The sequence below is a fragment of the Mustela nivalis genome (assembly GCF_964662115.1).
Source record: "Mustela nivalis genome assembly, chromosome: 10".
Classification (NCBI taxonomy): domain Eukaryota; kingdom Metazoa; phylum Chordata; class Mammalia; order Carnivora; family Mustelidae; genus Mustela; species Mustela nivalis.
The window spans coordinates 12,544,219-12,568,272 of record NC_139029.1 but is presented as its reverse complement, the minus strand read 5'-3'; the positions used below and the strand labels follow the sequence as shown (position 1 = coordinate 12,568,272).

Sequence of the window (24,054 nt, the reverse complement as noted above, 5' to 3'; positions counted from 1 at the left end):
CACTTTGCCTCTCTGGGTCTGCGTTTCCTCATCAGTATCCCAGAGTCATGGGCAGGGTAAATGGGGTCGTGCAGCTCATAAATGGGGAAGTTCTAAAAGAGATTTATAGGGCAGATGCGCTGTGATGCAGGTACCCTAAGGGGTCCAGGGGACTGGCTTTGTGAAGTGGGCAGAAGTCAGGAACCAGGCTGGAAGCTGGAGGGAGGGTGTGCTGTGCCTTTGCCAGTGGCATCAGGGTGTCATGTCGCCTCTGGCTGTGAGGTGCTTAGAGGATTCGGGGCCAGAGGAGGAGCGGCTGGTGAAGATTTCTGACGCTGCTGCCTGACCGTCAGAGCAATACCTTCCCGCCTTCAGTGGGGTCGGGACCTTCAGCTTGCTGGGCAAGATGTGGTTACTTACCCTGGTTCCTGGTACAAGAGACGGTCGTTGTCACCCAGCAGTAAACCTGGCAAGTGCCTCTGGTCCCCTCGGGGGGTTCTGGCCTCGTTGAGCCCGTGGCTGGTGGCATGGGGCAGCTAGAGCCCTGTGGAGTCTAGGCCTTGGTCCTAGGTAGGATCTGAGCTTCTGGTTGCCCCCCTGGGAATGGGCGTGGTGGGAAGATCGGCCTGTGCCCTGGGACTCCTGTTCTCTCTATAACTTCATCAGAGTGGTCTGGAATCCACGCACCATACAATCTTTTGTACCTCAGTTTGTCATTCTGTAAAATGGGGCTGCGTTTCCTTATGAGTTCTGCTTCCCAGGGTTGCTATAAAAATTACCTGAAGTAATGGTGTGAAAGCCTTTTGAAAAAGGTTTAAAAATAAATCATAATGACTTAATAGCCACCACTGATTGAGTAACTACTATGCTCTGGGCTCTGTGATGACTTCTTTAAGTGAGATTTAATTAACAGACAACCCCAAGGGGTGGGAATTATGCCCATTTTACAGGTGAGAGGTTCTTTTTTCTCCTTTTTAAAGATCTTTTGTTCCTTAGAGGAGGAAGAGGAGCAGAGGGAGAGGGACAAGCAGACTCCACGCTCAGCATAGGGCCTGACACGGGGCTCCATCTCTGATGAGATCCTGAGATCATGACCGGAGCGGAAACCAAGAGTTGGAAGCTCAACTGAGCCAAGGGGAGAGGTTCTGAGAGGCAGAAGACCTCTGCCCCGGATCTTGGTGGCAAGTGCATGGTGGGTCTCTAGACCCCAAGTTCAGTGTTCTTCCTAGCGGGGACAGGCTGGCCAGGTTCCATGTCACCCAAGGGCTGCTGCAGGTTGGTCCGGGGTGAGGAGGCAGGCTGAGGCATGGGGTGTCCCCGGCATCTGTCACAATATTGCCACCACAGGTGGCAGAACAGGGGGCGGCTGCTCCACTGGGAAGACTTCCTGCTGTCACTTGATAGTAATTATTTCTTGAGAAACCAGTGAGTCACTGGCAACGGCAGGCAGGTGAGCCTCCTGGGCCACCAGAGAGGGCAGTCCAGCACCGCCCCCACCCCTCCCTGTAGGTGATCCTGGTGGGAACTGGACTGTGGGTTGCGGGGAGCTCCTGATCAGCCAGAGAGGCCGGCACACTGTAGCTGGTGGGCCTGGCAGGGGGGAGGGATGGGGGAGGGGAGGCTGGGGAGCATGGATTATCACCTGTCTGGCAGTTGTGCCAACTGTGCAGATGAAAACCGAGGCTCAGAGCAGGAAAGTAACTTGCTCTGAGTCACACAGCAAAGCCAGGACTGGATGAAGGTCTCAGATTCTAAGTTAAGGCTCCTTTGATCATGCCCAGCACCTAATCCTGTCCAAGGCAGCAGCCAGGGGTTCTCATGAACTGCTATAAGCAGGAGAGAGAGCAATGACCCTTCTGGTGACTGGAAGGTAACTGGCCTCTGCCTTGGGGTTGGGTCTCGCAAACCTGTGCTTTTGATTGGTTCCGGAAGCTTGTCTCAGCACAGGCAACTTGTGAACTTGTTATAGTCCTTCTGTGCCTCTTGTTGGGGAAGCTGAGCCTGCTGGGTATGGACGGCTGAGAAGCGGAGGCTCTGTTCTCCCAGCAGTGGCTGGGCAGGCGCTGCGAGCCAGGTCCCGTGCTGGGCAGCGGGGTAGAGCAGACATAGGCCCTGCCCTGAGGAGCCCCGAGTCTGGGGACACAGGCAGATGTGACAGGTACCAGCTCAGATGGTTCCTGTGCACAATAAGGGCACAATAAATATTAATTAATTAATGAAACAAATATTTAATTAGCATTTACTCTTTGTCAGGTCGCATTGAAAGCCGTTTAGGGACGTTTGATTCACTTAATCTCCTAATAACCTGTGGGTTGGGTGCTGTCCTTAGCCCGTTTTAGAGAATGAGACGGAGCCAGAGAGACATGGACAGAACTGATCCCAGAGGCAGCTAGCAGGTGGGAAGCGAAGGTTTCATCTAGGAAGTCAGGCCCCGGATTGAGCCTTTTATGCTGTATCCCAGCAAGGGGCACACCCACTGCACACAGCGGCTGCACTCTGAGCCTCAGTTTTCACTTCTGTGAAGTGGGGTTAGTACCTCTGACCTCACGGAGCTATTTGCAAGATTAAATGAAGCGATGTCTGTGGAAGCACTTTATAAACTATCAAGTGGTTGCCCTTGGGGTCGAAAGGATTAAAAGCCTGGGTCCTGCCTACGCGCGCGGCTGCCTCCTCCCCAGCTTCCCTTGCAGCCTGGGGCTCCTTGAAGCCTTTCCCATCCTCCTCTTGCCTTTACCTTCCTGTGGCCCCTGGGTCCCGGGACTAGCTGTGTGCTGGGATGTTGGACAGAAACCTGCAGAACTCGCCGGCTTAGAGCAGAGCATTTGTGTGCAAGTTGGAAGCGCAGAAGGGAGGAAGTTGAAGAGTGTTTCTGCTGCTTCTCAGCTGTGTGAACTTAGAGAGTCATTTACTTCTCTGAGAAAGGGGCGTGGGCAGCAGGAAGAGTGAATGGGATGGCGGTGCTGGCAGCTGCCATTGTGGTTATTAAACGAGACTAGGGGTTCTGGGGAGAGGAGCAAGGGTGCGGGGTCGGGTTGAATGGCCTTTGGACCCCGGCTTGGGCAGGAGCCCACCTCCCCCACCCCACGGCTGCACTGGGGGAGGGCTGTCTCTGAGTTCTCTCTGAGATGCTGGCTCAGCGCACTCCGGCCTGTGTGCTCTGACTTCGGGATGTGCCCGTTCACACAGCCCCCCGCTCATCTGCTGCTCGATGAGGAGACGCCCCCGCAGTGGAGACACTGCCTTCCGCCCTCTTAACTGGCCATTTTTATTACTTGGGTTATTTAAGACGGTACTTGGCTTGCTGCCGCCTGTTTGCCGTCTTGGGGGAGGGGAAGAGCCGCTGGTCTAAGTGGACCTTGTGAAATTCCCCGGCAGACAGGCTCCTCTCGGGGCAGGGTCGGCACATCTTCCCAGGGCCCGGCCGCGCCTCCTTTGCGCCCCTGGCCTGCTGCGGTAATGGGCAGAAGGCCATGCTGGGCAGCGATGGGGGAGACTGCCGGGAATAGCTTTGGGGAAAGCTGGTTGCAAAGTCAGACCACAGCCCTGAAGCTCTGGGTGGGACCCTGCAGTGCTTGAAACCCAGGGACTGAGCCAGCTTTGGGCCAGTCAAGGAAGCCTTCCTGGAGGAGCTGTCACCTGAGTTGGGTTTTGGAGGTCTAGCAAGAGTGGAAGAGAAGGGAAGGGGGCTCCAGGTGGAGAGAACAGCTTATGCGAAGGCCTGGAAGTGAGGTCGCCATGCCAGTGCGCAGTCCAGACCCTGCTGCTCAGGCAGGACCTCGCCTGCCCGCCCATTCTTCTTCCCCTTCTTGTCTTCCCTTCCTCCGCCCGCCCTTCCTGGTGCTCTTTGCTCCATTTTGCTGCCTCTCCTCCTCTCTCCTCTCCCCCTTTCCCTTCTTTCTTGCTTTGGCCTTCATTTACTGTGGCTGGTTCTCACCTCCCCATCCCCTGTGTGAGGCAGGGGAGGGCTGTGAGGGGCGTCCTGTTCCTGTCCCTGGGCCACCCGATGCCAGGCCTCTGTGGGGGGCTCTTTGTCTGATGCTGGGGCTTTGTGAGCCTGTGTGTGCGCGGGCGCGTGTCCGGGAGCCTCGGCCTGCACCCTGCAGACTTGGAGCCCTTGGGGTCAGGACCCTGCCTTCGGCCACCCCAGTCCTTTTGTACTAACCCTCGTATATCATAGTAGGGGGGCAGGAGAGGCTCTCTGCTGAAAGGGATAGCTGTTGCCTCTTGGAAGTCAACACTGGTCATGGGAGACCTCAGCCTCCAGCTCCCAGCCCCCTTCAAAGATGAGCCTGGGATTGGACACAGGCAGAGACATGGGGGCCGGGGGACTAGGCTGCTCGCTGTGCCTCCCAGGCCTGCTCACCCTGCCTGTCCCGGCTCCCTCAGGCCTGTGACTTCATCTTACCCCCCAGTGGGCCCAGACGGTGTGAGCTGTTCTCTGAGGTCAGTCTGTCCCCCTGCCTCCAGGCCGATGAGTAGATGTGCCTTTGTCTTTGGAAAAAGACCTTCAGAGAGTCCCTCAGTGTTTTCTAGTTTTCTCTCCACCCCCACGCACGTACCTGTGAGCACTTTCAGATGAGAAAACTGAGGCCCAGAGAAGGAAAGCGGCTCTCTTGAGGTCACACAGCAGAGTCGGGTTTCCTTTGAAACCCTGAGCTAAGGGATCCTTCCCGGGTCTGAAGGGCATTTGAGGAGGGCTTTTGAAAACTTGGAGGCTGAGGCTCTCCGGGTGAAGAAGCCTCAGAGCCTGTGAGGCGGTGTCCACGGAGGCTGAGCCCCGCCCCTGAGCCAGCATGCAGGTCCCAGGGCAGGTGAGCATGTGGAGGAGACACCAGAGAGCAGCCTGGGCTTGTCTCCTTAGAACAAAAGGCACTTCCCTGGCCTTAGCCCGGTGGTCTTGGGGAGTTGACGGACTGCCTGACTGGCCCTGTCTGCCACCATGTGCTCCACTGTGTCATTTCTCTGTGCCTCAGTTTCCTCTTGTATAAATGGGATGACGAGAACCCCCGCCCCCAAGGGCTGTCAGTAAGCCTCGCCCCAGGAGGGTCATTCCCATCCTCCTTCCTCCGGGGCGGGCCCTGACGTGGAAAAGTGGGAGAACTTTGCCTTCCGAGCTGGAGTTGTGTGAACCGGAAAGCCGGGTCCCACAGCCCCATGGAGCTCTGCGCTCTGGGGATGTGGTCAGTAAGTAGTACTTTTTGTATTTGCACCGATCTGTACGGAGAGTCTTAATATTCTGTTGCGACTGGTTTTACACTTGTCTTCAAAGAAAATGCTGACACTCAAACCATCACGGCTTATCCAAGCTGGGGAAACTGAGGCCCTAGTTCAGCCTGGATTGAGCCAGGATTTGCCTGGTGGCAAGTTCAGGGGACCCCCAACTCCTAGGCTGTTCCTTTCTGTGCCTTAAGGCATAATAAATCCACAGGCTTTCACCTGGGTGGGAGCCCCGACTCTGATCTGAGACCACCCTGAGCCTCGGATCTCTCATCTATAAAATGGGGATAATATCCTGAACTCACAAGGTCGTAATGAAGGTTCAGCAAAATAGTGCATGCCAGGTTTTGACCTCCTGGCTGTAATTGCTCTGTCCCTTCTGTCCCAGACCCCATAAGTAAGAACTGCTTCCTCCCTCCCGCTTCTGGCTACAGCCTGGCCCTTTGTGTTCAGGGCGCTTCCTTTCCCTAGCAAAGCTGACCAGCAAGGAAGAGGTCACATCCCCTCTTTTCCCCAGCAGACTGTCAGCACAGGGTCACCGGTAGGGCAGGACCTAGCATTCAAAGCCGCCCAGCAGAGTGTGTTGCCTGGAGCCTGTGGCTTCCAGGGGCCCCGTTGGGTGGGAGAGTGTGTCGCTCTTCCTGCCACCCAGAGGAGGGGCCCTCTCCGTCCCAGACTCCTTGTGTGGATGTGGAGGCAACCTCAGGAGGTCACATCCCTGGCCTGAGGTCTCGCCATGAAGCAAGGGCGGAGCTGGAATTTGAACCTGAGTCTGGCAGGTTCTTCCGGACTATTTCCCGCCACTCTCACAGGCTCAGTCTTCCAGGCTGGGCAATGGGCTGCACGTCCCCCCCCCCCCCCCAAGCCCCAGGCCCCTGGGCTGAGATGGAGGAGCTGGGAGACAGGGACTTGAGGCCTCCCTGGCCACTCAGCAGTGGGGGAGGGGGCAGCTGTTCTTGCTTCTGGAACTCTGTAATGCCACGGGAGGATGGCTTCTGGGTTCTGATCCAGCCCACAGATGGCCTCTGTGGGGCCTTGTGGGTGAAGCCTGCGCTCTCAGACCTTGGCAGAGAGGTGACATCGAAGGCCGTGTTAGCATTGTTGTTCCAGGGGTGACGTCAGGGCCACTGGTATAGAGTTACGTCTGAGACAAAGGCTGCTTTGTAGCTTCTGCCTGGTTTGAGCCCAGGCACATCACCCCCCAAGGTGGGAAAGGAGACGGAAGGGATTGCGGGGCCCGGACAGAGAAGCGCTGGGAGGCGTGGCTCATCCTCGGTGCCTCCAAGAACGAAGCCGGGATCTCATTATCCCAGAGCACTCCTCGCCTGGTTTCCCAGGAGCATCTCTTGTGCCCAGTATGGTTCCAAACTTCACGGATGCGTTCTCTTGAGATCACAGCACTCTTGAAGGGTGGCTGTGGTCGTGCCCATTGTACAGATGAGGGCGCCAAGTCTTGGCAGCTGGAGTGGCCTGCTGCTTGTAATAGCTAGAAAGCGGCAGAGCGGGCGTGGGAACTTGGGCCTCTCTCTTGGGCTTCAAGAATCACCCCTGGGGTCCAACGCTATTGCATCTTATTTCAAACCCAGCTCTGAGAGTGCACTTCAGAGAGCCAAGATGCCCTGGGGGTTGGCTGGAGCAGATGAGTCTCATGGCTTTGGGGGTCTAGAGCTTCTGTCCTCGGGACTCAGAGCTGGGCCACTGTGCTTGGAGCGTGTGTTGCGAATTCAAGTACGCGTGTGTTCGTGTAAGACAGAGAAGGGGATTGGTGGCTGGAGGATGGGTTGTTGTGGGAAAACGATCCAAGGAGGCCTTGTGGGCAAGTGTAAGGAATCATCCTAGGGGACGCCTAGGACCTTCTGCTCTTCCTTTTTTGGGAATTACCCCACTTGGCCATCCATCCATCTACCCATCCATCCATCTGTTTGCGGGGCCCCTGTGCTCAGGCCCTGTGCTTGGACCCCCGTCATGATGCTACATGGACCAGGAAGGCAGACTCTCGTTCCTACCCAGTTTGCCAAATGACTGTGAAGTCAGAGCTGCAAGAGTCCTAACAGATGTTTTGTTTCTCCCCCAGCACACATTTCAGAGACGGGCAGTGACTTGCCCAAGGTTGCACAGCAACTTGGTGGAAAAGCTAGGTCTCACGGCCAGGCCTGTGGCCCCCCGACCTCATGTTCTCATCTCCCTGCCCGGCTGAGGTTCCACTCCTGGCCAGCAGCTTTCTTGCCCAGCCCTGCCTCCTCACCTATTTTGATGTGTTCTTGGGCTTTGCTGGAGTCCCTTGCTGCCTGTGTCCTGAAAGACACCCAAAGATGCCTGCTGGGTCAGTGTGCTGGTCGCCGGCTGGAGCTGAGTGTGGCTGTGCTGCGCCCCGAGATGACAGCCTGTCTGGAACACCAGATTGGCTGGGTCCCCGAGTGCAGAGCCTCTGACGCCCTGCTTTACTTCTCCTTGTGGACACCAGCTTGCTATGCCCAGGGATCTCCAGAAGGCTCCTGTTCCTCCTTCTCCTTGAGGTTGGGACCTTTGCAAATCCTGCCTAGAGATCTTACTGCTTGGGGAGGGCATTCCAGAGTCTTTCCCTGGACGTGCCTTGTGGCTCTCTCCATTGGAAAATGCTTCCTTGTCTCTGGCCATAATCCCATTTGAGGCATCCCCCTGTTTGGCCTTTCACAGAGTAGGGGAATGGGTGGGCATCCACTGCCTGGGGACGACAGCACCACTCTCCTCTGAACCCCTAAGCTTATGCTTTTCCCTCCTAAAATCCCTCCTGACTCATGCACACTTCTTAGGGCACGCTCTTGGGGTAGGAACGATCTGGTCCCTTTGAGATCCCATCAGTTCCCAGGAGGGTGGCACATGCCTTCTCCTGGAGTCATGGAACCCTTGGAGCTGGAAGTGGCCCTTTCTTGATGGGGAAACGGAGGCCCAAAGAGGCTGAGCAACACCTAGGACCATTCAGCCAGCCTGGTGGGTCTCCTCTTTGCCAAGGCAGTCCTGATTCTGGGGTTTGGGCTGGGGAGTGGCTTTCCTGGCCCAGTAAAGGTGGCTGGTGGCCTTCTGGCCTGGCAGTCCCTGCCCCACGTGGGTGTCCTGGAAGCAGGGCGGCTGGCTTCGCACAACTCCCTTTGGCGCCCTGGCCAGGAAATCAGTGCCCTCCCCTGCTTGCCCTTTGGGTTGGCACATTCCTGGCGGTCCGGGACTGCCTTCGGGGCCCCGAGGCGGCTCCTCCCCCACTCCCACCTGTCTCATAGCTCCCTCTCACCCCACTGCCTCCCTGACTCCCTTTTGGCCCCAGGGAGGCTGCTCAGCTCCAGGGCTGGAGGGCGGGAGGCCCGGGTGTACAACAGTGACTAAGTTGCCAAGGGGACACTGACTCCTACGGCTGGGACTAGAAGGGGTTAAGCAGCTCTGCCTGCTGGGGCTGGACACCCAGCTGGTGTCCTGGCCCCTCAGGCCGACCAGGCCATCTGGCTTGACAGACGCCACACGGTGTTCCATCTGTCCCCAGGCAAAGTCACCCGGAGGAAGCCGCCTGCTGCCTTTGTGGGCTGGCAGGGGTGGGCATGCACGTGGTAGTCTGTCTCTAGGAAGCCAGGCCTGCTGGGAAAGGGCCCACCTCTGGGCAGGCTGCCCCAGGGATGGCTGGCCCACGGGTTTCCCAGAGGCAAGAGGAGGGAAAACCCGAGCTCCCCGGGCGGTCAGGGCTTCCTTGTGCAGCTAGGTCCAGAGAGGAGCTGGGCCAGGGTCACACGGCATGTCAGTGCAGGATGAGAGGCGGGACTCGCACTCGGGCCCTCTCGCTGCTCTACCCCATGCCTCCAGCTCCCAAGCAGATTCATCCAGTAAATACCAGTTGAGTACCTACTATCTGCCGGGCACTTAGAGCGTCTGGATACCGGACAGCGCCCCCATCCCAGGGTGAGGGTGGGGAGCCCAGAGGATGAACTGTCTGCGGGGAAGGATAGCACGTCCCAGCCAAGCCTCGGACCCTGGGCCTGGAACACCCTCCCAGCTGCCGGAAGTGGGGCCCGCTCACTAAGATGACGATTGGTGTTCACCGGCTTGTACCAGTCCCACAAGCCGGGAGGGAGGAATTGTTGCTGGCCCCATTTCTCAGATGAGAAACCGAGGCTCAGAGAGGTAGAGCTCCCTTTACTAGGTCGCCAGCTTAGATGTGGCTAAGTCTAGTCTGTCTGATGTCCAGGAGTTTTGAGATAAGGGTCAGGGGATCTGTGTGAAGGGCCTCGTCCCCTCCCCCAGCCTGCTCCTTCTTGTCCCTCTGTCTTGGACCATCTCCTTTTTGGCTTCTGGCTCAGTCTGGGCCAGGGGTTATGTGGCTGGGAGGGAGGGGCCAAGTCCAGGGAGCAGAGAGGCCCCAGTTGGCTTTGAGCTGAGAAGAGAAGCCGGGCTGGTTCCCTGGCCGGACTGGGGCTGGTGACCCTCTGCTTCCTCCTTGGGGGGCCACCTGGCAGGATCTGAGCAATGCTTGGGGGGACCCCTTTTACCCCCTTTGGAGGATCTCTGGTCTCTAAAGGACTTCCTGTCCATCGACGGGCTCTGGAGGCTGAGCCAGTCCTGTGGGAACTTCTGGGGCTACATGGTCAGGGCCAGGCTGGGCCCGGCCTGGCAGGTCAGCATGGAAGCCTCAGCACTTTGCCCTTGGGGTTTGCGGTGATGCAACTCCGGGTCCATTCTGACCCCTGGGAGACCGAGATACATACTTTCTGACCATCTCCCTTCTGTTATGAGGCCAGCTGGCGCAGAGGGAGGAGCCCAGGCTTTGGGACGGGAGAAACCGTGTTGTCCCCCAGCATTTGCCACGCCATCAGGTCAGCAGAAGCAGGTGAACCTGGTTTCATGAGCTTGGGGGCTGGAGCCAGACTGCCTGGGTTCGAACTCTGTGAATTTGCACAAGTCGCTTCCCCTCCCTGGGCCTCGGTTTCCTTATCTATAAAACGGGCAGAGGAATGAGCACCCACATCCTAAGCCCATCGCGAGGACTGAAGGAGTTCCTAGTGTCCATCGTGAACTACCCCTTCACGACGTGGGCTGTTTTGATTATGTGGCCTTGGATAACCCACCTCTTCTCTGTGAGCCTCAGTTTCCCTATCAGCAGACACTAGAGGCTCTAGTAAGTTCTCTGTCAGAGGCTTTACTGTCATGGGGGTTCTTTGGGTGTCTGCTCCATTTCTTTCCCCTCTATCCTTGGGGGAGCTGACCTCTCTGTCCTCTGAGAGGGGTGCCGTTGCCCCCTGCATGGGCAAGAGGGACACTGTGTGTGTGTGTGTGTGTGCATGCGTGTGCAGTGTCCCAGTGCCCTCCCCACTGGCTGGGCCCGCCTGACGACAGGAGGCTGGTATTAAGCAATGAGTGTGCCCCCTCGAGCTGTGTTTAGTCACTAATCCCTCTCTGGGTGCAGACGAGGGCACACTAATCACCTGTCCGGCCATGCTTGCAGCCTCCCCGGCCAGCTGTGACAATTAGGATGCTGTGTGCACATGCAGTGTCTGTCCCTGCCCATCCTCAGTTTCACAAGCCCTGCGTGTAATTAGCTTCCTGGGTCGGTGTCACTCTTCCCTCCTTCCTCCCCGGCGACTGCTCAGGAGTGTCTTCCACCCCTTACTGCAGTGAGGCAGGAAGCCTCCGGGCTCTGGGTTCTGGTTCCTGCTCTGCTGCCGCCGGGGTGTGTGACCTTGGGCTTGTCATTTCACCCCCTGAGCTTCAGACTTCCCGTGGACTAATGGCTAGACTTCAGAGCATCCCCTTCTGACATCCTGGGGTCCCCGTTTGGAGGTTTTTATGGTTGTTGTTGTTGTACACATGCTTGTCTGCCCTCTTATAACCCAGATGGTGGTCGTTCTCCCCCATTTCATGGATGAGGAGACCGAGGCCTGAGGAGGGGACTTGCTTAAGGCTGCAGAGGCTTGGTTTAAATCCAAGGTGGGGTGCATGCCAGCATTTGTGTAGGTCGCAGATGTTAAGGATGACTTGTTCTCCGAGGCCGCGGGCCCAGGGCTGCTCCAGGCGCACAAACCCTCCCAGTGAGTGATGTGGCTTTGATGGGGCGATTACATGGAGTGGCAGACCCACAGTGCCTCGCGCTTACCTGCGGGGCGGCACAGTCACTTGGAATAAACAACGGGAGACCCAGAGTGCACATTAGGGTTCCAAAATAGCATCAGGGGTTGCTGTTTTTCTTCCAAGCTGTAAACATAGCTCTGGGTGGGGCCTCCCCGGCCTCCTGGGCTCAGAGCCCCTGGGCCTCCTGCTTTTCGGCCTGGGTGCCTGGAACCCCTGCTGGCTTCAGGACTCTAGCAACAGCTAGAGCCCCAGCATCAGAGAGCTGCTCCGAGTACCTGATGCTGGGGAGGGATGTGGGGGTGGGGGGGCATTTCTAGGGGCTCGGCCAGGCCCGAGCAGAAAGGCAAGGTCCTGGGGCTGGAGAGCTGTGAGCTCACCTTCCTGTCATCTGCCTCACAGGAGGTAGGCCCAGGTGACCAGGTGGGAGAAGAGCATCCTTGGAGGACAGGAGCAGAGCTGGCCGGGACTGTGGAGGTTGGGGAAACTGAGGCTGATGGGGAGGGGCAGGCAGGGAGGTCATGCCCAAGGCCACACAGTGAATCAGTGCTGCGCTGACTCCAGACTGGGGGTCCCAAGAAAGTCCCTGGAGTTGGCCTTCAATGCACCCTTTATCCAGAAAACATTTTTTGGTGCCTACGGTTCCAGGCTCTGTGCTGGGCTCTAGAGTTGCTGCTGGGAGCCAGAGACTGGCCTGATCTTGTGAGAGTCAAATAGGGAGACTACTTGAGTAGCAAGTGACTGGGGCTTTTGGAGTACAGAGGTAGGGTACTTGACCTTGACCAGAGTCAGGGAAGGCTTCCTGGAGTAGGAGGTATATAAGCTAGGTCCTGACATTGGTATAAGATGAGGAGGAGAGAGATGACAAAGGTGGCATGTAGAACAGAGCCTTCCAGGCAGCGAGTACAGCATGTGCAAAGGCGTTGCTAGTGTGAGGCAGGTTGGCACCCTGGGGGTTGCTGTTTTATCTTGCCCCATGTTGGCCTAAGGATGCTTGCTCCGGGGCTTATCACACACTGGGCGGAAAACCTCTACCCTTTTGGAAGAGAGGGGTCGAGTCCATTTCTCAGATGAACCTGATCGCCCAGTGTGTTGCTCCTGGGGGGTTGCAGAATGCCACCCCAATGAGGGTAAGGAAGGGCAGTGTTTATGGCGGGGTCTCCCCCCACCAGCCTTTTGATTAATTGGGAAACTGAGGCATAAAACTGTACTGCTGCAGGGACTAGGATGGGGACCCAGGGACCCTCCTCTTCCTTGGCTCCCCAATCAGCTATCCAGGCTCCAGTAATTGCCAAGCCCCTCATGAGTTCAGCCTTGTCACACACGGCGCTTTAGAGGGGCACACAAGCCTTTTCTCAGTCCCCCCTTCATCCAGCCACTCACTCCGCCCAGATAACTGGACAGATATACAGATACGTGTACACCAAGATGTTCTTCTTAGCGTTGCTCAGATTGTTAGGACTTGGGAATGACAGTGCAGGACCCGTTAGATCAGTAGGGTCACGGCCTCCTGCCATGTGACCTGCTCAGAAGGATGCTTGGTGTATATTAAGTGGAAAAACCATGCTTGAATGCCACATCAGTCTGATCCTGGTTTCACTTGTGAAAGATAAGCTTTCATAAGAAGGCACAGGGAAGGACATGCCACCTATGTGAAGGTGATTCTCTCGGGGAAGAGGGGACTGGGTGCGGTTTTAATTGTTTTGTTTCATTTATCTGATTTCTTTTTATTTCTGTGTAATTGTTGTGAAATACACATGCAACCTAAAGCAAACAGAGAGAGAGAGCAGGTGTTCTTGTGTTTTTAAAGTTTAAATGCCTTTGATTTTTTTGACCAATGGACACATTGCATCACTGAAATTGGAAAAGACACAGGAGAGGAAATTCTCATACACACTCCAGCATGGGTAAATCCCACAGACCTTACGCTAAGTGCATTAAGCCAATCACAAAAGGACCAATACTGGATGGTTCCACTTCCGGGAGGTCCCTAGGAGTAGTCCGTTTCATAGAGAGAAAGTAGAAAGCTGGGTGCCTGGGGGTATGGGGAGTTAGTGTTTAACAGGTGTAGAGCTTCCAGAGGTGGACAGTCGGTATACTGAATGCCACCGAACTGGGCTCTTACAAATGGTTATGATGGCCAATTTTATATTTGCATTTTACCATGACTTAGAAAAAAACGATACAGCAAGAGACAGAGTGATCAGTCTCCCTTCCAGCCCTATCCCCCAGCCACGTGGTTCCCTCTGTCTCCAGTGTGGGGGTAGATTCCTGGGTTTGATGGGCAGGGGCAGGTCCCCTCCACTTGTGGGCAGTGCAAAGATGCTGCCTGGCCCTGACAGCCCGGGAGCCACGGCCCATTCTTTCCCCGTTTCCGGGTCACAAGGCAGCTGGTGCGCAGACCTTCCTGCCCTGGGGGCCGAGGGATTGAGGACCTGAGGGTAAGGGAGTCAGAGATGCCAGCTAGAGAGAGCTCTGGAGCTGGCCTCTCTGCTTCAGTGGGAGGAGATACCCTGAATCCACTTCTTTGTGTCCCCTGCCCTCCAACGCCAGCACTTGGCTCCCTGAGCAGGCACTTGGGAAATGTTTGTTGAAACTGTCATGGGGGAAGGAAGATGGTCTACAAGCCAACAGCCAGACGCAGCTGGGTAGCAGTGGACGCTGTGAGGCTGTTGGGCTCTGGCACCCTGAGACACCCAACATTCATCCTCTGTGGCATCCTGGTACCACCGGCCAGGTCTTCTGTCGCTGCTGGGATGTGGTACTGGGTTGGAAGCCAGAGCGATGATGAGTCCTCCTGTGTCTTTGGTCAATGGCTCTGTGTGTTACCAGGCATTGATAGCAGGGGTTCAGTTGGACCTCCATGTACCCTGTCTGGTGCCCCGGGACGGTGGCCAGTTCACTTAGTGGACTGCCACCCACCCTTTCTCCGTGGCGGGAAGACCCCATCCCATGGCTAATCATAGCTTCCATCAGTTGAGCGTTTACTGGGAGCTGGGCTCTATACTAAGTGCTTCATGACTTGATACAGCAGCACACACACACCTGCCCTTCCCAGCATCCCGGGCTGGTGAAGCAAAGGACCTGATGACAAACCAACGGTTTCTGTAGAGCCCCAGAGTCACAGGAAACAGACCATTTTACAGATGAAGAGACTGAGACCCAGGGAGAGCTCAGAGCTGGCTTGTGGCAGCAGGACAGGACAGGGAAGCAGCGCCTACATCTATCACCTCTTTCCTAGACTGGAGCAGCCCCGAGCAGGGTCCTCCATGATCCCTGTGTCGCAATGTTTAAGTAAGGAGGCTCGGGGGCAAGAAATCATTTGCCTGGAAGCCTGTGGCTGGTCATTTTGGGATTTGAACCTGTTTCAATCTGACTCCAAATCCAGCAGCTCTTTGGCTGGTCACGTGCCAGTGGTCAGGGTGGCTGGGTGGTGGGGCTGCCCGCAGATTAGACTTGGCCACTGGTAGTGGAATGGTCAGGCTTTTCTCCGCCTGGGTTCTGGGGTCTTGGAAGTGAGTAAACCGGCAAAGCAGGTGCCTCAGGTAAGCAACTCTTTTCCAAGTCAGTGACCGAGACCCCACGAGTCCACATCTGTGCATCAGACCCCGGGTGGTAGCCTGGAGTGTGTTGGAGGGCATGGTGGGGAGAGGGGTTCATGGGGCTGAACCCCTGAGAGGTTGCTCAGGCTGGAAAGTCAGATGGGCTGGGCTTGACCTGGAGCCAGGCATTGCCCTTGGACCTTTGTTTGCTCCTCGGTGAAGTGGGCCCGCAAACGCTTAGCTCACGGAGCTCAGGTGGGAGAACAGTGACTAGACCAGCACATAATAAGCATTTTCCAGTCAGTATAAGTCTTCCCCTTCCAGCAGAGTGAGTGTGATGGCAGAGGCAGGGAAGTCGCCGTTTACGGCTCTCTGGATGCCATGAGGAAGGCATGTACCAGGACTGGAACCCCCTGATGGACTTAGTGACTCACCCGGGGAAGTCAGGAAGGGCTCCCTGGAGGAGGTGGTGAAGGTGTAGCGAGCCTGGAAGAGGTTAGAAAATAGTGGCCTACAATCTGGGATGCAGATTCCTCCTCTCCAGGAGATGCCTTTTGAGTTACTTTCCTTCTTAGAAGTGGTCTGGTTTTTATGGGGGGGCACAGTAGAGCCCCCTCGGGTGTGGTTTTCAGACAGCGGCGATGGAAGGAGGGTGCTGTCCGGCACGCAGCTCAGGGTTACAGGCTCGCAGAACTGCCTGGTCTCTGTAGGGGTTTCAGTACATGCCACCAAAGTGGGAGTGGCGCTAGGAATCTGGGCAAATATGGACGCCGGGTAACTGGAACATGGGACTCGTAGAATCGGCCAGAACCTCAGATTGGCATTGGGTGGGCAACTGGGGGCTTCTCTGAGCCCACGAGTATGCCTTGTGCCTGCCAGCGTGGTGTTGTGAGACTAACTGGGCTCAGGCTGGTGAGACGTCTCCTGCCCTGGTCTCTCTTGCCATCAGGTGGCCTTTGTTGGGACAAAGGGCTGGTTACATGCTCGTTCATTCTTGGGGAGGGTCTGGGGGCGTGGAGGGCAGAGGCAGGACACTGGCTGGGTCTCTTGCTGGCAGTGGTCTCTTCTTTCTGCCACCGCTACCCCCAGGTGCCTCCAGTCACCCAGCCAGATGATGGTGGCCTCTAGCTCGTCATCATCACCAACATCCTGATTATTATGGCGGCACAGTGGCTCCGGAGTCAGCCAGTTCTGGGTTCCAGTGTCGCACCTGCCGTGCAGTCCAGGACCACTCTGTCAGTCTCTGGAACTCCCTGACCGTCTGTCATTGGGAAGTCAGGAGGACGAGGACACCGAGTGCATGCTCATGGGACAGTGTGTGCCAGGCACTGTTCTAGGTTCTTATCATACACGAGTCCACTGAACAGTTGCAAAAAGCCCTACGAGACCAACGCTACATGGGTGGTCTTGCCAACGCCCAGAGAGGGCTGGTCGCTTGTCCCAGGACATGCGGCTGGGGTTTGATCCCAGGACCTTCCCAGGCCCTGCCCTTCTCTCTGCTACATATGTTGGTATACATTGGTTTGAGCTCAAAGACTGATACCCCAGCTGGCTTGAGACTTCCTGGCTTATCAGATCGCTTTGTAGTCAGCGTGGCGTTTTTGCTGGGGGACCACAGAAAATGTTTCCTGGCCTGGCCGCTTGGGCCCTTCAGATTTATCCAGCTGGACCCCATTGCTTTAATAGTGGGCAAGTGATGCTTCAGGAGGGAAGGGGCTCGCCCAGGGTCACTCAGCAGGTTAGGGACAGAGACAGGATCTGATTCAGGGCTTCCTGCACAACGGTGACTGCTGTGTTGCCCAAGGACATGTGGGCCTGGGGAATGGGGTCCAGTCAAGGACTTGCCAGCCTCTCCCTCCCAGCTGTCTCAAGGCCTGGTGGCTCCCAGGCAGAGCCCCAGAAGTCAGCCAGCTGCCCCGCACAGGGTGCCCCTGGCGACTGGGAACAGGGAGGGAGAGTGTGGACAAGTTCATGCAGCTCACCTCCCAGTCCATGGGAAGGGTCTGCTTTCACCAGCTTGCTGGCAGAACTATGGGCAGCTGAACTACAGGGCTTCCAGATCCCCAGAGTCGGTGGGGGGGGAAGTGCCCCTGCTCCTACGGCCTGGGTCGTGCCACCCTGTGTTTCCCTCCCCGAGGCAGGTGCAGGCAGGGTGACAAGAGTTGTAAGAATGGCCATCGTCCGTCAAGCATGCCTGTGTCCCTTCCCTTGAGCTTACTGAGTCTGCCCATGTACCCCACAAGGTGGGACCGCCACCCCCATTTCATAGACGGGGCACCTGAGGTTCCTAGGTAGTGGTTAGCAGGCCCCCAGGAATCACAGAGTAGCAGCCGGCGTCCTCAGTTTGCCTGCCCTTCTTAGTGCGGTCCACAGAGACTCCTGTCATCCTTGATTCTGGAAGGCCCAGGCTGCTCTTGGCAAGCCCTGTCCGCTGGGCTCCCTGGACGGGACCGCCCTTTCCGGTTGAAAGCTGCCCTGTGTGTGCACGTGTGCACATGTACATGAGTGCGCGTGTGTGTGCAGGGGTGCACACGTGGCATGGTCGCTGCTCCATGGCCCACCAGCAGCTCACAGCCTACGCGGGGGCCTTCTCCGGGCCATTACTGCCCGTCCGTAATGGAATCGGCTGCCCTGGGTAAGTGCGCACATTAATTTAATACCTCCTCCGTGGAGACAATCAGTTGGCATTTAATTTGTGTTTCCTTCCGAGTGGCGGAGTACAGCTGGGCAGACAGGATGCGGATGGGCACATGTGTGCAGGGTCCCTTCCCTGGGGTCCGGGGCTGAGCACAGGCAGGGGGAGGGCAGTGAGCCTCAGGGGAGCCATGCCAAGGAGGTACCTGTGAGCCCGGGGCTCGGGGAAGTGGGGGGGGGGGCTCTCTGCTCATAGAGGGGAGCACCCAGCCCTCCTTCTCCTGGAGGGAGCCATAGGAGAGGAAGAAGTCAGGATGGAGAGGGGAATTTGAGCTGTTCGTGGCCTGGGGGGAGGGCTGTCTTCTCAGCCCCGCCCACCCCCACTGCCTTTCCTGCTCATCTGTGTTTCTTTTCTGCCACAAGTGGGAATTGTTTGTGATATGAGACAAGGGGGTGCTGGGGCATGGGAAGCTGACTCAGTGTGACATTGAAGCTCTCCGGGGGGTGCTCAGCGGAAGCTAAGAGGGTGGGGGGCTCCGGATCTTCATCTATAAGTTGGGCTCCACTGGCCCACTCTGATCTCCTGCCCGTGGGCTTTGGGGAGGCTGGATTTGAAGAAAGGGTCCCCCTGGTCTGTCTATGGGCTTGTCCCCCATGCTAGTCTGGACCCCGGCTCTGCAGTGTGGCCAGGGGTGGGACACGGTCCATCTGAGTGAGGCTTACACAGAAGCGAGGCGGAGCCCAGGGAGACAGGTGGGCAGGAGGATGGCCCGGGCATGCCCCTGGCTGTCACGGCATTCTGCCCCCAGCTGTGCTGCAAAGGGGTGAGCTCCCCGTCCTTCTGGGTGGAAATTGTTCTCTGCCACCGGCCCTCCACCGGAGGCCAGACTCCTGCTTGGCCCAGAACGAAGTTTTCCACTGCGGGCTCTAACCTAGCCTCACCTGAGTGAGTCAGCCAGGGTGTGCCTGCCACTTACCTTCCGTGGAAAGGTGTGGACCATTCCTGGGCCACCCTCCCTGCTCTCTGAGGTCTGGGCGCTGGAGCCAGCTGTGGCGTTCCATCGTTGTTCACACTGAGCTGCCAGACATTTAGTCTGCTCTTCGCCGGGGGCGGGCCTGGGTGTTTTCGCCCCCACTGCCCACCTTATGTAGTCCTCACAACCACCCTGCAAAGGGGTAGAGTGCTTCTTATGCCAGAGATAAGGAAACTGAGGCCCAGAGAGGGTGATTGTTTTGCCTGAGGTCACACCGCTGGGAAGTGGAGGGGGGAAGGATTCAAACTGAGCACTTTGGTGCCTAGGCATCTCCAGGACTTTCTCCCCAGCAGCCCCCCGGACTCTCCCTGAAGCCTTCATTGTTTTTCTGGGGCTGTACCCACTTTCCTCTGGAGCCGGGGGCCCCAGACCTCCTTTCTCTGACGGCACAGGAAGTGAAAAATCTGTGAGTCAGTCCCTCTGCCAGTGACTTCAGCCTGGCTTTCCGCCCCACCCCCCAGCAGGCCAGGCTTTGTCAGCCCCTTTCCTGAGGCTCTGTGTGTCATCGGGGTTGATAGTGGGGGGAGACCCTGGCTGGGGGATGGGAGGTGGGGGTGGGGAGGCTGGTGGTGAAACTTCACCCCACCTCCGCCAGTGGCCTGCTGGACTACTCGTCCATCCTGTGGTTGCTGCTGGCTCCCTTGGAATGCGGGGAGACCACATCTGGGCGGGGCGGGTGCCGCTACCCTTGTCCCTGCCCCTGGCCTCACACGTGTTCTCCTTCTGCTAAGGTAGGTGCCGAGGTCCCAGACCTCAGTCTCCGAGTCACTTTGTAGGGTCGTTTCCTCTCCTGGCCCTCTTTGTCCCAAGTCCCTGCCTCCGCTCTTCAGCCCCTAGGGCGGTGGGAAGTGGGGGAGGGAAGCTTTCTCCTTCTCCCTGCCCCCTTCCTGCCCTGGTGGCCCCTCCCCCGGCCTTCCTCTCCCTGCAGTGGACAGAGCTGAGCGGAAGCCCAGTGCTGGGAACTCAGCTCCTGGGAGCCCCTAGGTCCGTGTGGTGTGTAGGCAGAGCATGTTCCAGACAGAAGTGAGCAGGAGGGCTGAGGAGTGATGTGGTTCGGATTCATTCATTCATTCATTCATTCAATAAATCCATACAACCGTTAGGCTCCTTATCAAGCGCCGGCTGGTTTTAGGAGCAGGAGTACGGCAGTGGGCGCAGCACTGGTAATTATAGCCAGTTCTTGGCCCTGGCAGAAGGGCCGGACCCCCAGGCTTAGGCCCAACTCCTCGGAGGATTTGTATGATGGCGAGCCTCTCCGCCCACCGGAACAGGCCTCTCACTCCTGTTTCCTTCATGCCCCATCTGGCCAGGGCACAGGGGTCTTAGAACTTCTGTGATGGGAGCTGGAGGGCCTCTCTCTGCTGCTGCACACACGTCCAAGTTCCCGATTTGTGGACTCCCAGGTCTGAACCCCTGCTTACCCGCTGCCCTGGTGCAGAGACCCTCACCAGGGCGGCCCTTGCACGCTACTCCATCCAGCTGCTGTGCAGTGGGTCACTCTAGGCCGTGCTCCGGGGGTGCCATGCATCAGCCCCTTTCTTGCTGGGGTCTTGATTTCCTGTTCACTCCAAGGCAGTGGGAGGCTTTGAGCACAGGCCAGTGAGAGATTGGGGCAGTGAGCTGCAGCGGGGCAGGAACCTGGGCTGGGGCCGGGAGATGGGCCCTGAGGTCCAGTGCAGCCAGAGCCGAGGGCCGGTCACGTGACCTTCAGAGAGTGTGGGAACTGGATGGGTTTTTCTTGAGTGGCCCTGGTATGTGCTGGGGCCACATTCTGTCCCATGTGCAGGTGGAGAGACCCAGGCTCTGAGAGATGGAGGCAGGTGCTCAGAGAGGCTGAGTCTGTGTTCATTCTCACATCCCTCCTCCTCCCTCCTTGTGAGCTATGGCCCGGGCTAAGGGAATGGGAGGGCACAAAGCCATCTACTCTCTGTGTGACCCTGGGCCTCAGTTTCCCTAACTCTACCCTCAGAGTTGTCGACTAGGTGAACTCTGGCCCCTTCCAGCCTTCACTTTTGGAGATGCTCTGAGTAAAGGGATGACATAGACACGACCCCACCTTCCTAGCTGTGGGATCTGGGGTAATGGTCTTGGCCTGCAGCTTCTTCATGAGTAACATGGAAATAATAATGGGGCCTAGAGGCGACCGTGAGTTTCGTTTAAGTGAGCTTTGCCTGTGACGCCCCTAGGAAGGCTGTGTGGCAGGGGTGCGTGCTTGGTTCGGGTTAACTGCTCTGTTTGCGTTCTCACCCTCCTCCTCCTCCATTGTCGTCTGCCTGCCAGCTGCAGATGCCGCCGTGCATGGCTGTGGACGGAGAGAGAGAGCCCTCGGAGGAGCTGGCCTTGGAGACTGCTGTCTGAGGGTGTCTGCAGGGGGGGAAGGCAGAGGCTGCGGAGGGGCGAGAGCAGGTTCCCGTGGTGTGGCTGGGGCACAGTGGACGCATGCCGGGGTGGGGCCCTGAGCACTTTCTGGAGGTGGAAAAGATGGAGGGCCGTCTGTCCCTGTCCCCCTCATCGTGGCTGGCTCTTTGGGTGAGAGCGTGTGGGATGAGGTCCCATGGCCATGCGGCCTGGGATGTGGGAAGTTGGAAGTTTCATGAGCCAGTGGGTCGGGTGGGGGGCAGGGGTGGCTCCGAGTGATTCAGGCCACCTCGGCCCTGGCTGGAGTTATCGCCATGCTCTGGGCCTTCATTTTCCCACTTGTAAAATGGGGCTGGGGGTTCCCCGTACCCTCACAGCCGACAGTGTGAGCGCCTTTGCTCCGCAGGGGCCGGTTGGGAGAGCCGCAAAGGACACGATGTCGACCCAGCCCTGGCCTGCAGTGGGTGTGTCCCCTTCTCCGTGGCGTGGCAGTGGCTGCTCCCTGGCCTCCGTGCTGCCCATCTTCGCTTATGTGGGCGCCTCTGCCCCAAACACCCGTCCTTACTGAAACCGCATTCCCGGGGCAGACCCAGGGCGGGGGAGGGGGCCGTCCCTGGGACAGGTGTTGAAATCGAAGCGGCCGCAGCTTGGTTGACCAGTTTTCGGTTAAGCCGCCTGCTCCCTCCGGGGCTGGGCTGCAGCGAGCATGGGGCGTCTGGGATCCCTGAAGCAGTCTGTCACTGCTGTCCTTCCACCGCAGTCAGCCGGAGCAGCTGAAGGGCACCGCTGTTCTGCACCGTCAACGCCGGTGCGGGCAGAGCCAGCTTTCTCCATCGCGGCCAGGAGGCGCGGCACTGTGGGCCTCGGACGGGGCCCGCCAGCCAGCTGCCGCGGGCACGCGGGGCTCTGCCCCAGGTCTTCTGGGAGCAGACCCGCCGGCTGCCCACCCAGCCCGGCTTTGGAAATACAAAGGCCCGTGAAATCACTGGTGCAAAGCTCATCTGTCGGGGTGCAGCTTAGAAACACCAGTGAGATGTGGGGCGTGTGTCGGGGGCAGCTCATCAGGAATGCGGCATGTCTGTCCCACCCCGGGCCTGCCGAACCCGGACCCGACCCCCAGGGGATTGCTGTGCCCAGACAGCCCGAGACTCACTGCTGCTTGAGAGCACGGGCAGCGCGTGCATCCTGTCCCTGCTCGCTAGCTGTGTGACCCGAGGCTAGTTGCCTCGCCTCTCTGAACCTCAGCTCTGACATCTGCAGGAGGGAGTTGGGGAAAATTCTCTACCCGAGCAGGTTAATAATACATCTCATGAGAACCGATGTGTGTGAGGCACTGAGCTTGGGGCGCAGGGCACGGGGCACAGACCGGCCTGGCCCATCTGGGGTGGGTACTCCTGCTGCTGTCTGGAGATCCCAAGGCCTGGTTCGTGTTTTCTCTCGGGGTTGACTGGGGGCAAGTCGCTTTCCTTCTCTGGGCCTCATGTTCCCTCTCTGTACCAAGGGTCTGTGGAGCCCGAGGCACCTCATTAGAAGCCTGATTGAAGGAAAAGTGAGAGCGGCCGGGCTGCATCTCCAGGAGCCTGTCTGGGAAGCAGGTGTGCAGGGGTGAGGGGCCCCTGGGTGCCCCACCTTTGCCCCTCGCTGCCCCCTCCTCTGTGGCTCCTGCTGTTTGCGGAAGGCAGGTCACAGCCCTTCCCCTGCACCTGCTCATCTCGGCAGCTTGGAGCTGAGTCCCCTGCCCCCCTCAGAGCAGCAGGGCCCCGAGAGATGATTCAGCTCGGGACCCGTGTTCTGGGCCTTGACCTCCCTTGACAGAAGGCCCGGGAGCCCCGTGCTGCCGGGCAGGTGGAGGGCGACCTGTGAACCTCTCTCTCCCCACCTGGGACGTACCTGGTGATCTCGGGCAAATTGCCTGTACGCTCTGGATCTCAGTTTCCCTGTTTGTACAGGGGGGGTGCTCCGTGAGATGGTCTCACCTGCGTTCCACCCTCACATTCTCTCACTGCCCCTCCTCAGCTTCCTCTGTGTCCTTCATCCCTGGCAGGTGCCCCGGCCCCGTGCCTGCCAGGTGTTGGACCCCAGAGCCCATGGCAGGTCTAGGCCTGGCTGCCAATACCGGGCAGGGCTGTTAGAGAGGAAACGGGAGGGAGCGTGCGGGGGAGAGGAGGAATTTTCCTCTGTGTGTGCAAACAGTGTCCATTTTCTCTTGTTTCTAAAAGCCAGTGACGTAACGCACCCTTCCTCCCTTCTGGCCTATTTTTAGCTGGCCCCGACTTCATCCTAAAAGGCTTCCAGACTTGCCTGCTTGGAGGCCATGTAGGGAGGTGGACAGAGGGTGAGCAGAGCGTGGAGCTCATCTGTCTGTCCCAGGATGCGGGGAGGGAAGGAACCTGTCCCAGGCTCCCTGTGGGGAAAGAAGGGAGCTGGGGAGGTGGGGCGCAGGTGGGGCGGGGGGGCTCTGATGGATCCTGGGTCTCTGGGGAGCTTGGCAAGGCTGCCTATGCTTAGTCTGGAGCCTCGAGCCTGGGTTCGAGTCCTGACTCCACCTGTCCTCACCCTGACCTTGGGCCCCTGACCCGTGCCCGGCTTTCTGCATCCGTGACATGGGCCAGCTGTACAGCTGTGCTGGAGGGTTGTCAGGAAGATTGAATGATATCACGTGGAATGGTTCCTGGTACAAAGTAAGCTCTCAGTTGGGGTGAGCTGGTGCTGGGATGCTAATTATGATTTTTTTTTTTAAGCCTTATTTATTTGTGTGTGAGAGAGAGAGAGGTGATGGGGGAAAGGGACAGAAGGAGAGAGAGAACCTCAAGCAGACTCCTGGCTGAACACAGAGCCCGATGTGGGCCTCCATCTCATGACCCTGAGACCATGACCTGAGCTGAAATCAAGACTCGGACACTTAACTGACTGAGCCACCCAGCCGCCCCCAGTGATTATGATTATTAACATTTCATTCTACCTCCAGTTCATGTTGGGGGTACCCTGTGAGCCCCTGGGTGCCTCCTGCTCTTTATTCTTTCCTGTCCGGCTTTAACCAGCGTGTGCTGGAACGAGACAATACACAGAAAGCTCTGGAACGGGGCCTGGCAGAGGCGCTGACTAAGTGCGAGCTATATTTATTGTTTTTGTTTTAATGTAATAAAAAAGACCCGGGTTTGGATTCCAGCCCCATGTGCTAGCCAGCTGAGTGTCTTTGGGTAAGACAC

At 57.8% G+C, this 24,054-nt stretch overlaps 1 protein-coding gene across 4 annotated transcripts in view; it reads left to right on the top strand.

The window, feature by feature from the left end:
* The window catches only part of IFFO2 (intermediate filament family orphan 2), a 44,156-nt gene that overhangs the window by 7,870 nt on the left and 12,232 nt on the right, over nucleotides 1-24,054 (top strand). The window contains exon 1 of one of the 4 annotated variants that reach the window (XM_082687943.1): nucleotides 17,327-17,454. The exons of 2 other annotated variants lie outside the window; for them this stretch is intronic. In XM_082687943.1, coding sequence (XP_082544069.1) covers nucleotides 17,372-17,454 — 83 coding nt within the window. In that variant the 5' untranslated portion in view covers nucleotides 17,327-17,371. Of the gene's footprint in view, nucleotides 1-17,326; nucleotides 17,455-18,915; nucleotides 19,219-24,054 lie in introns of those variants that run through there. One more of the 4 variants, XM_082687944.1, reaches the window with a different exon arrangement.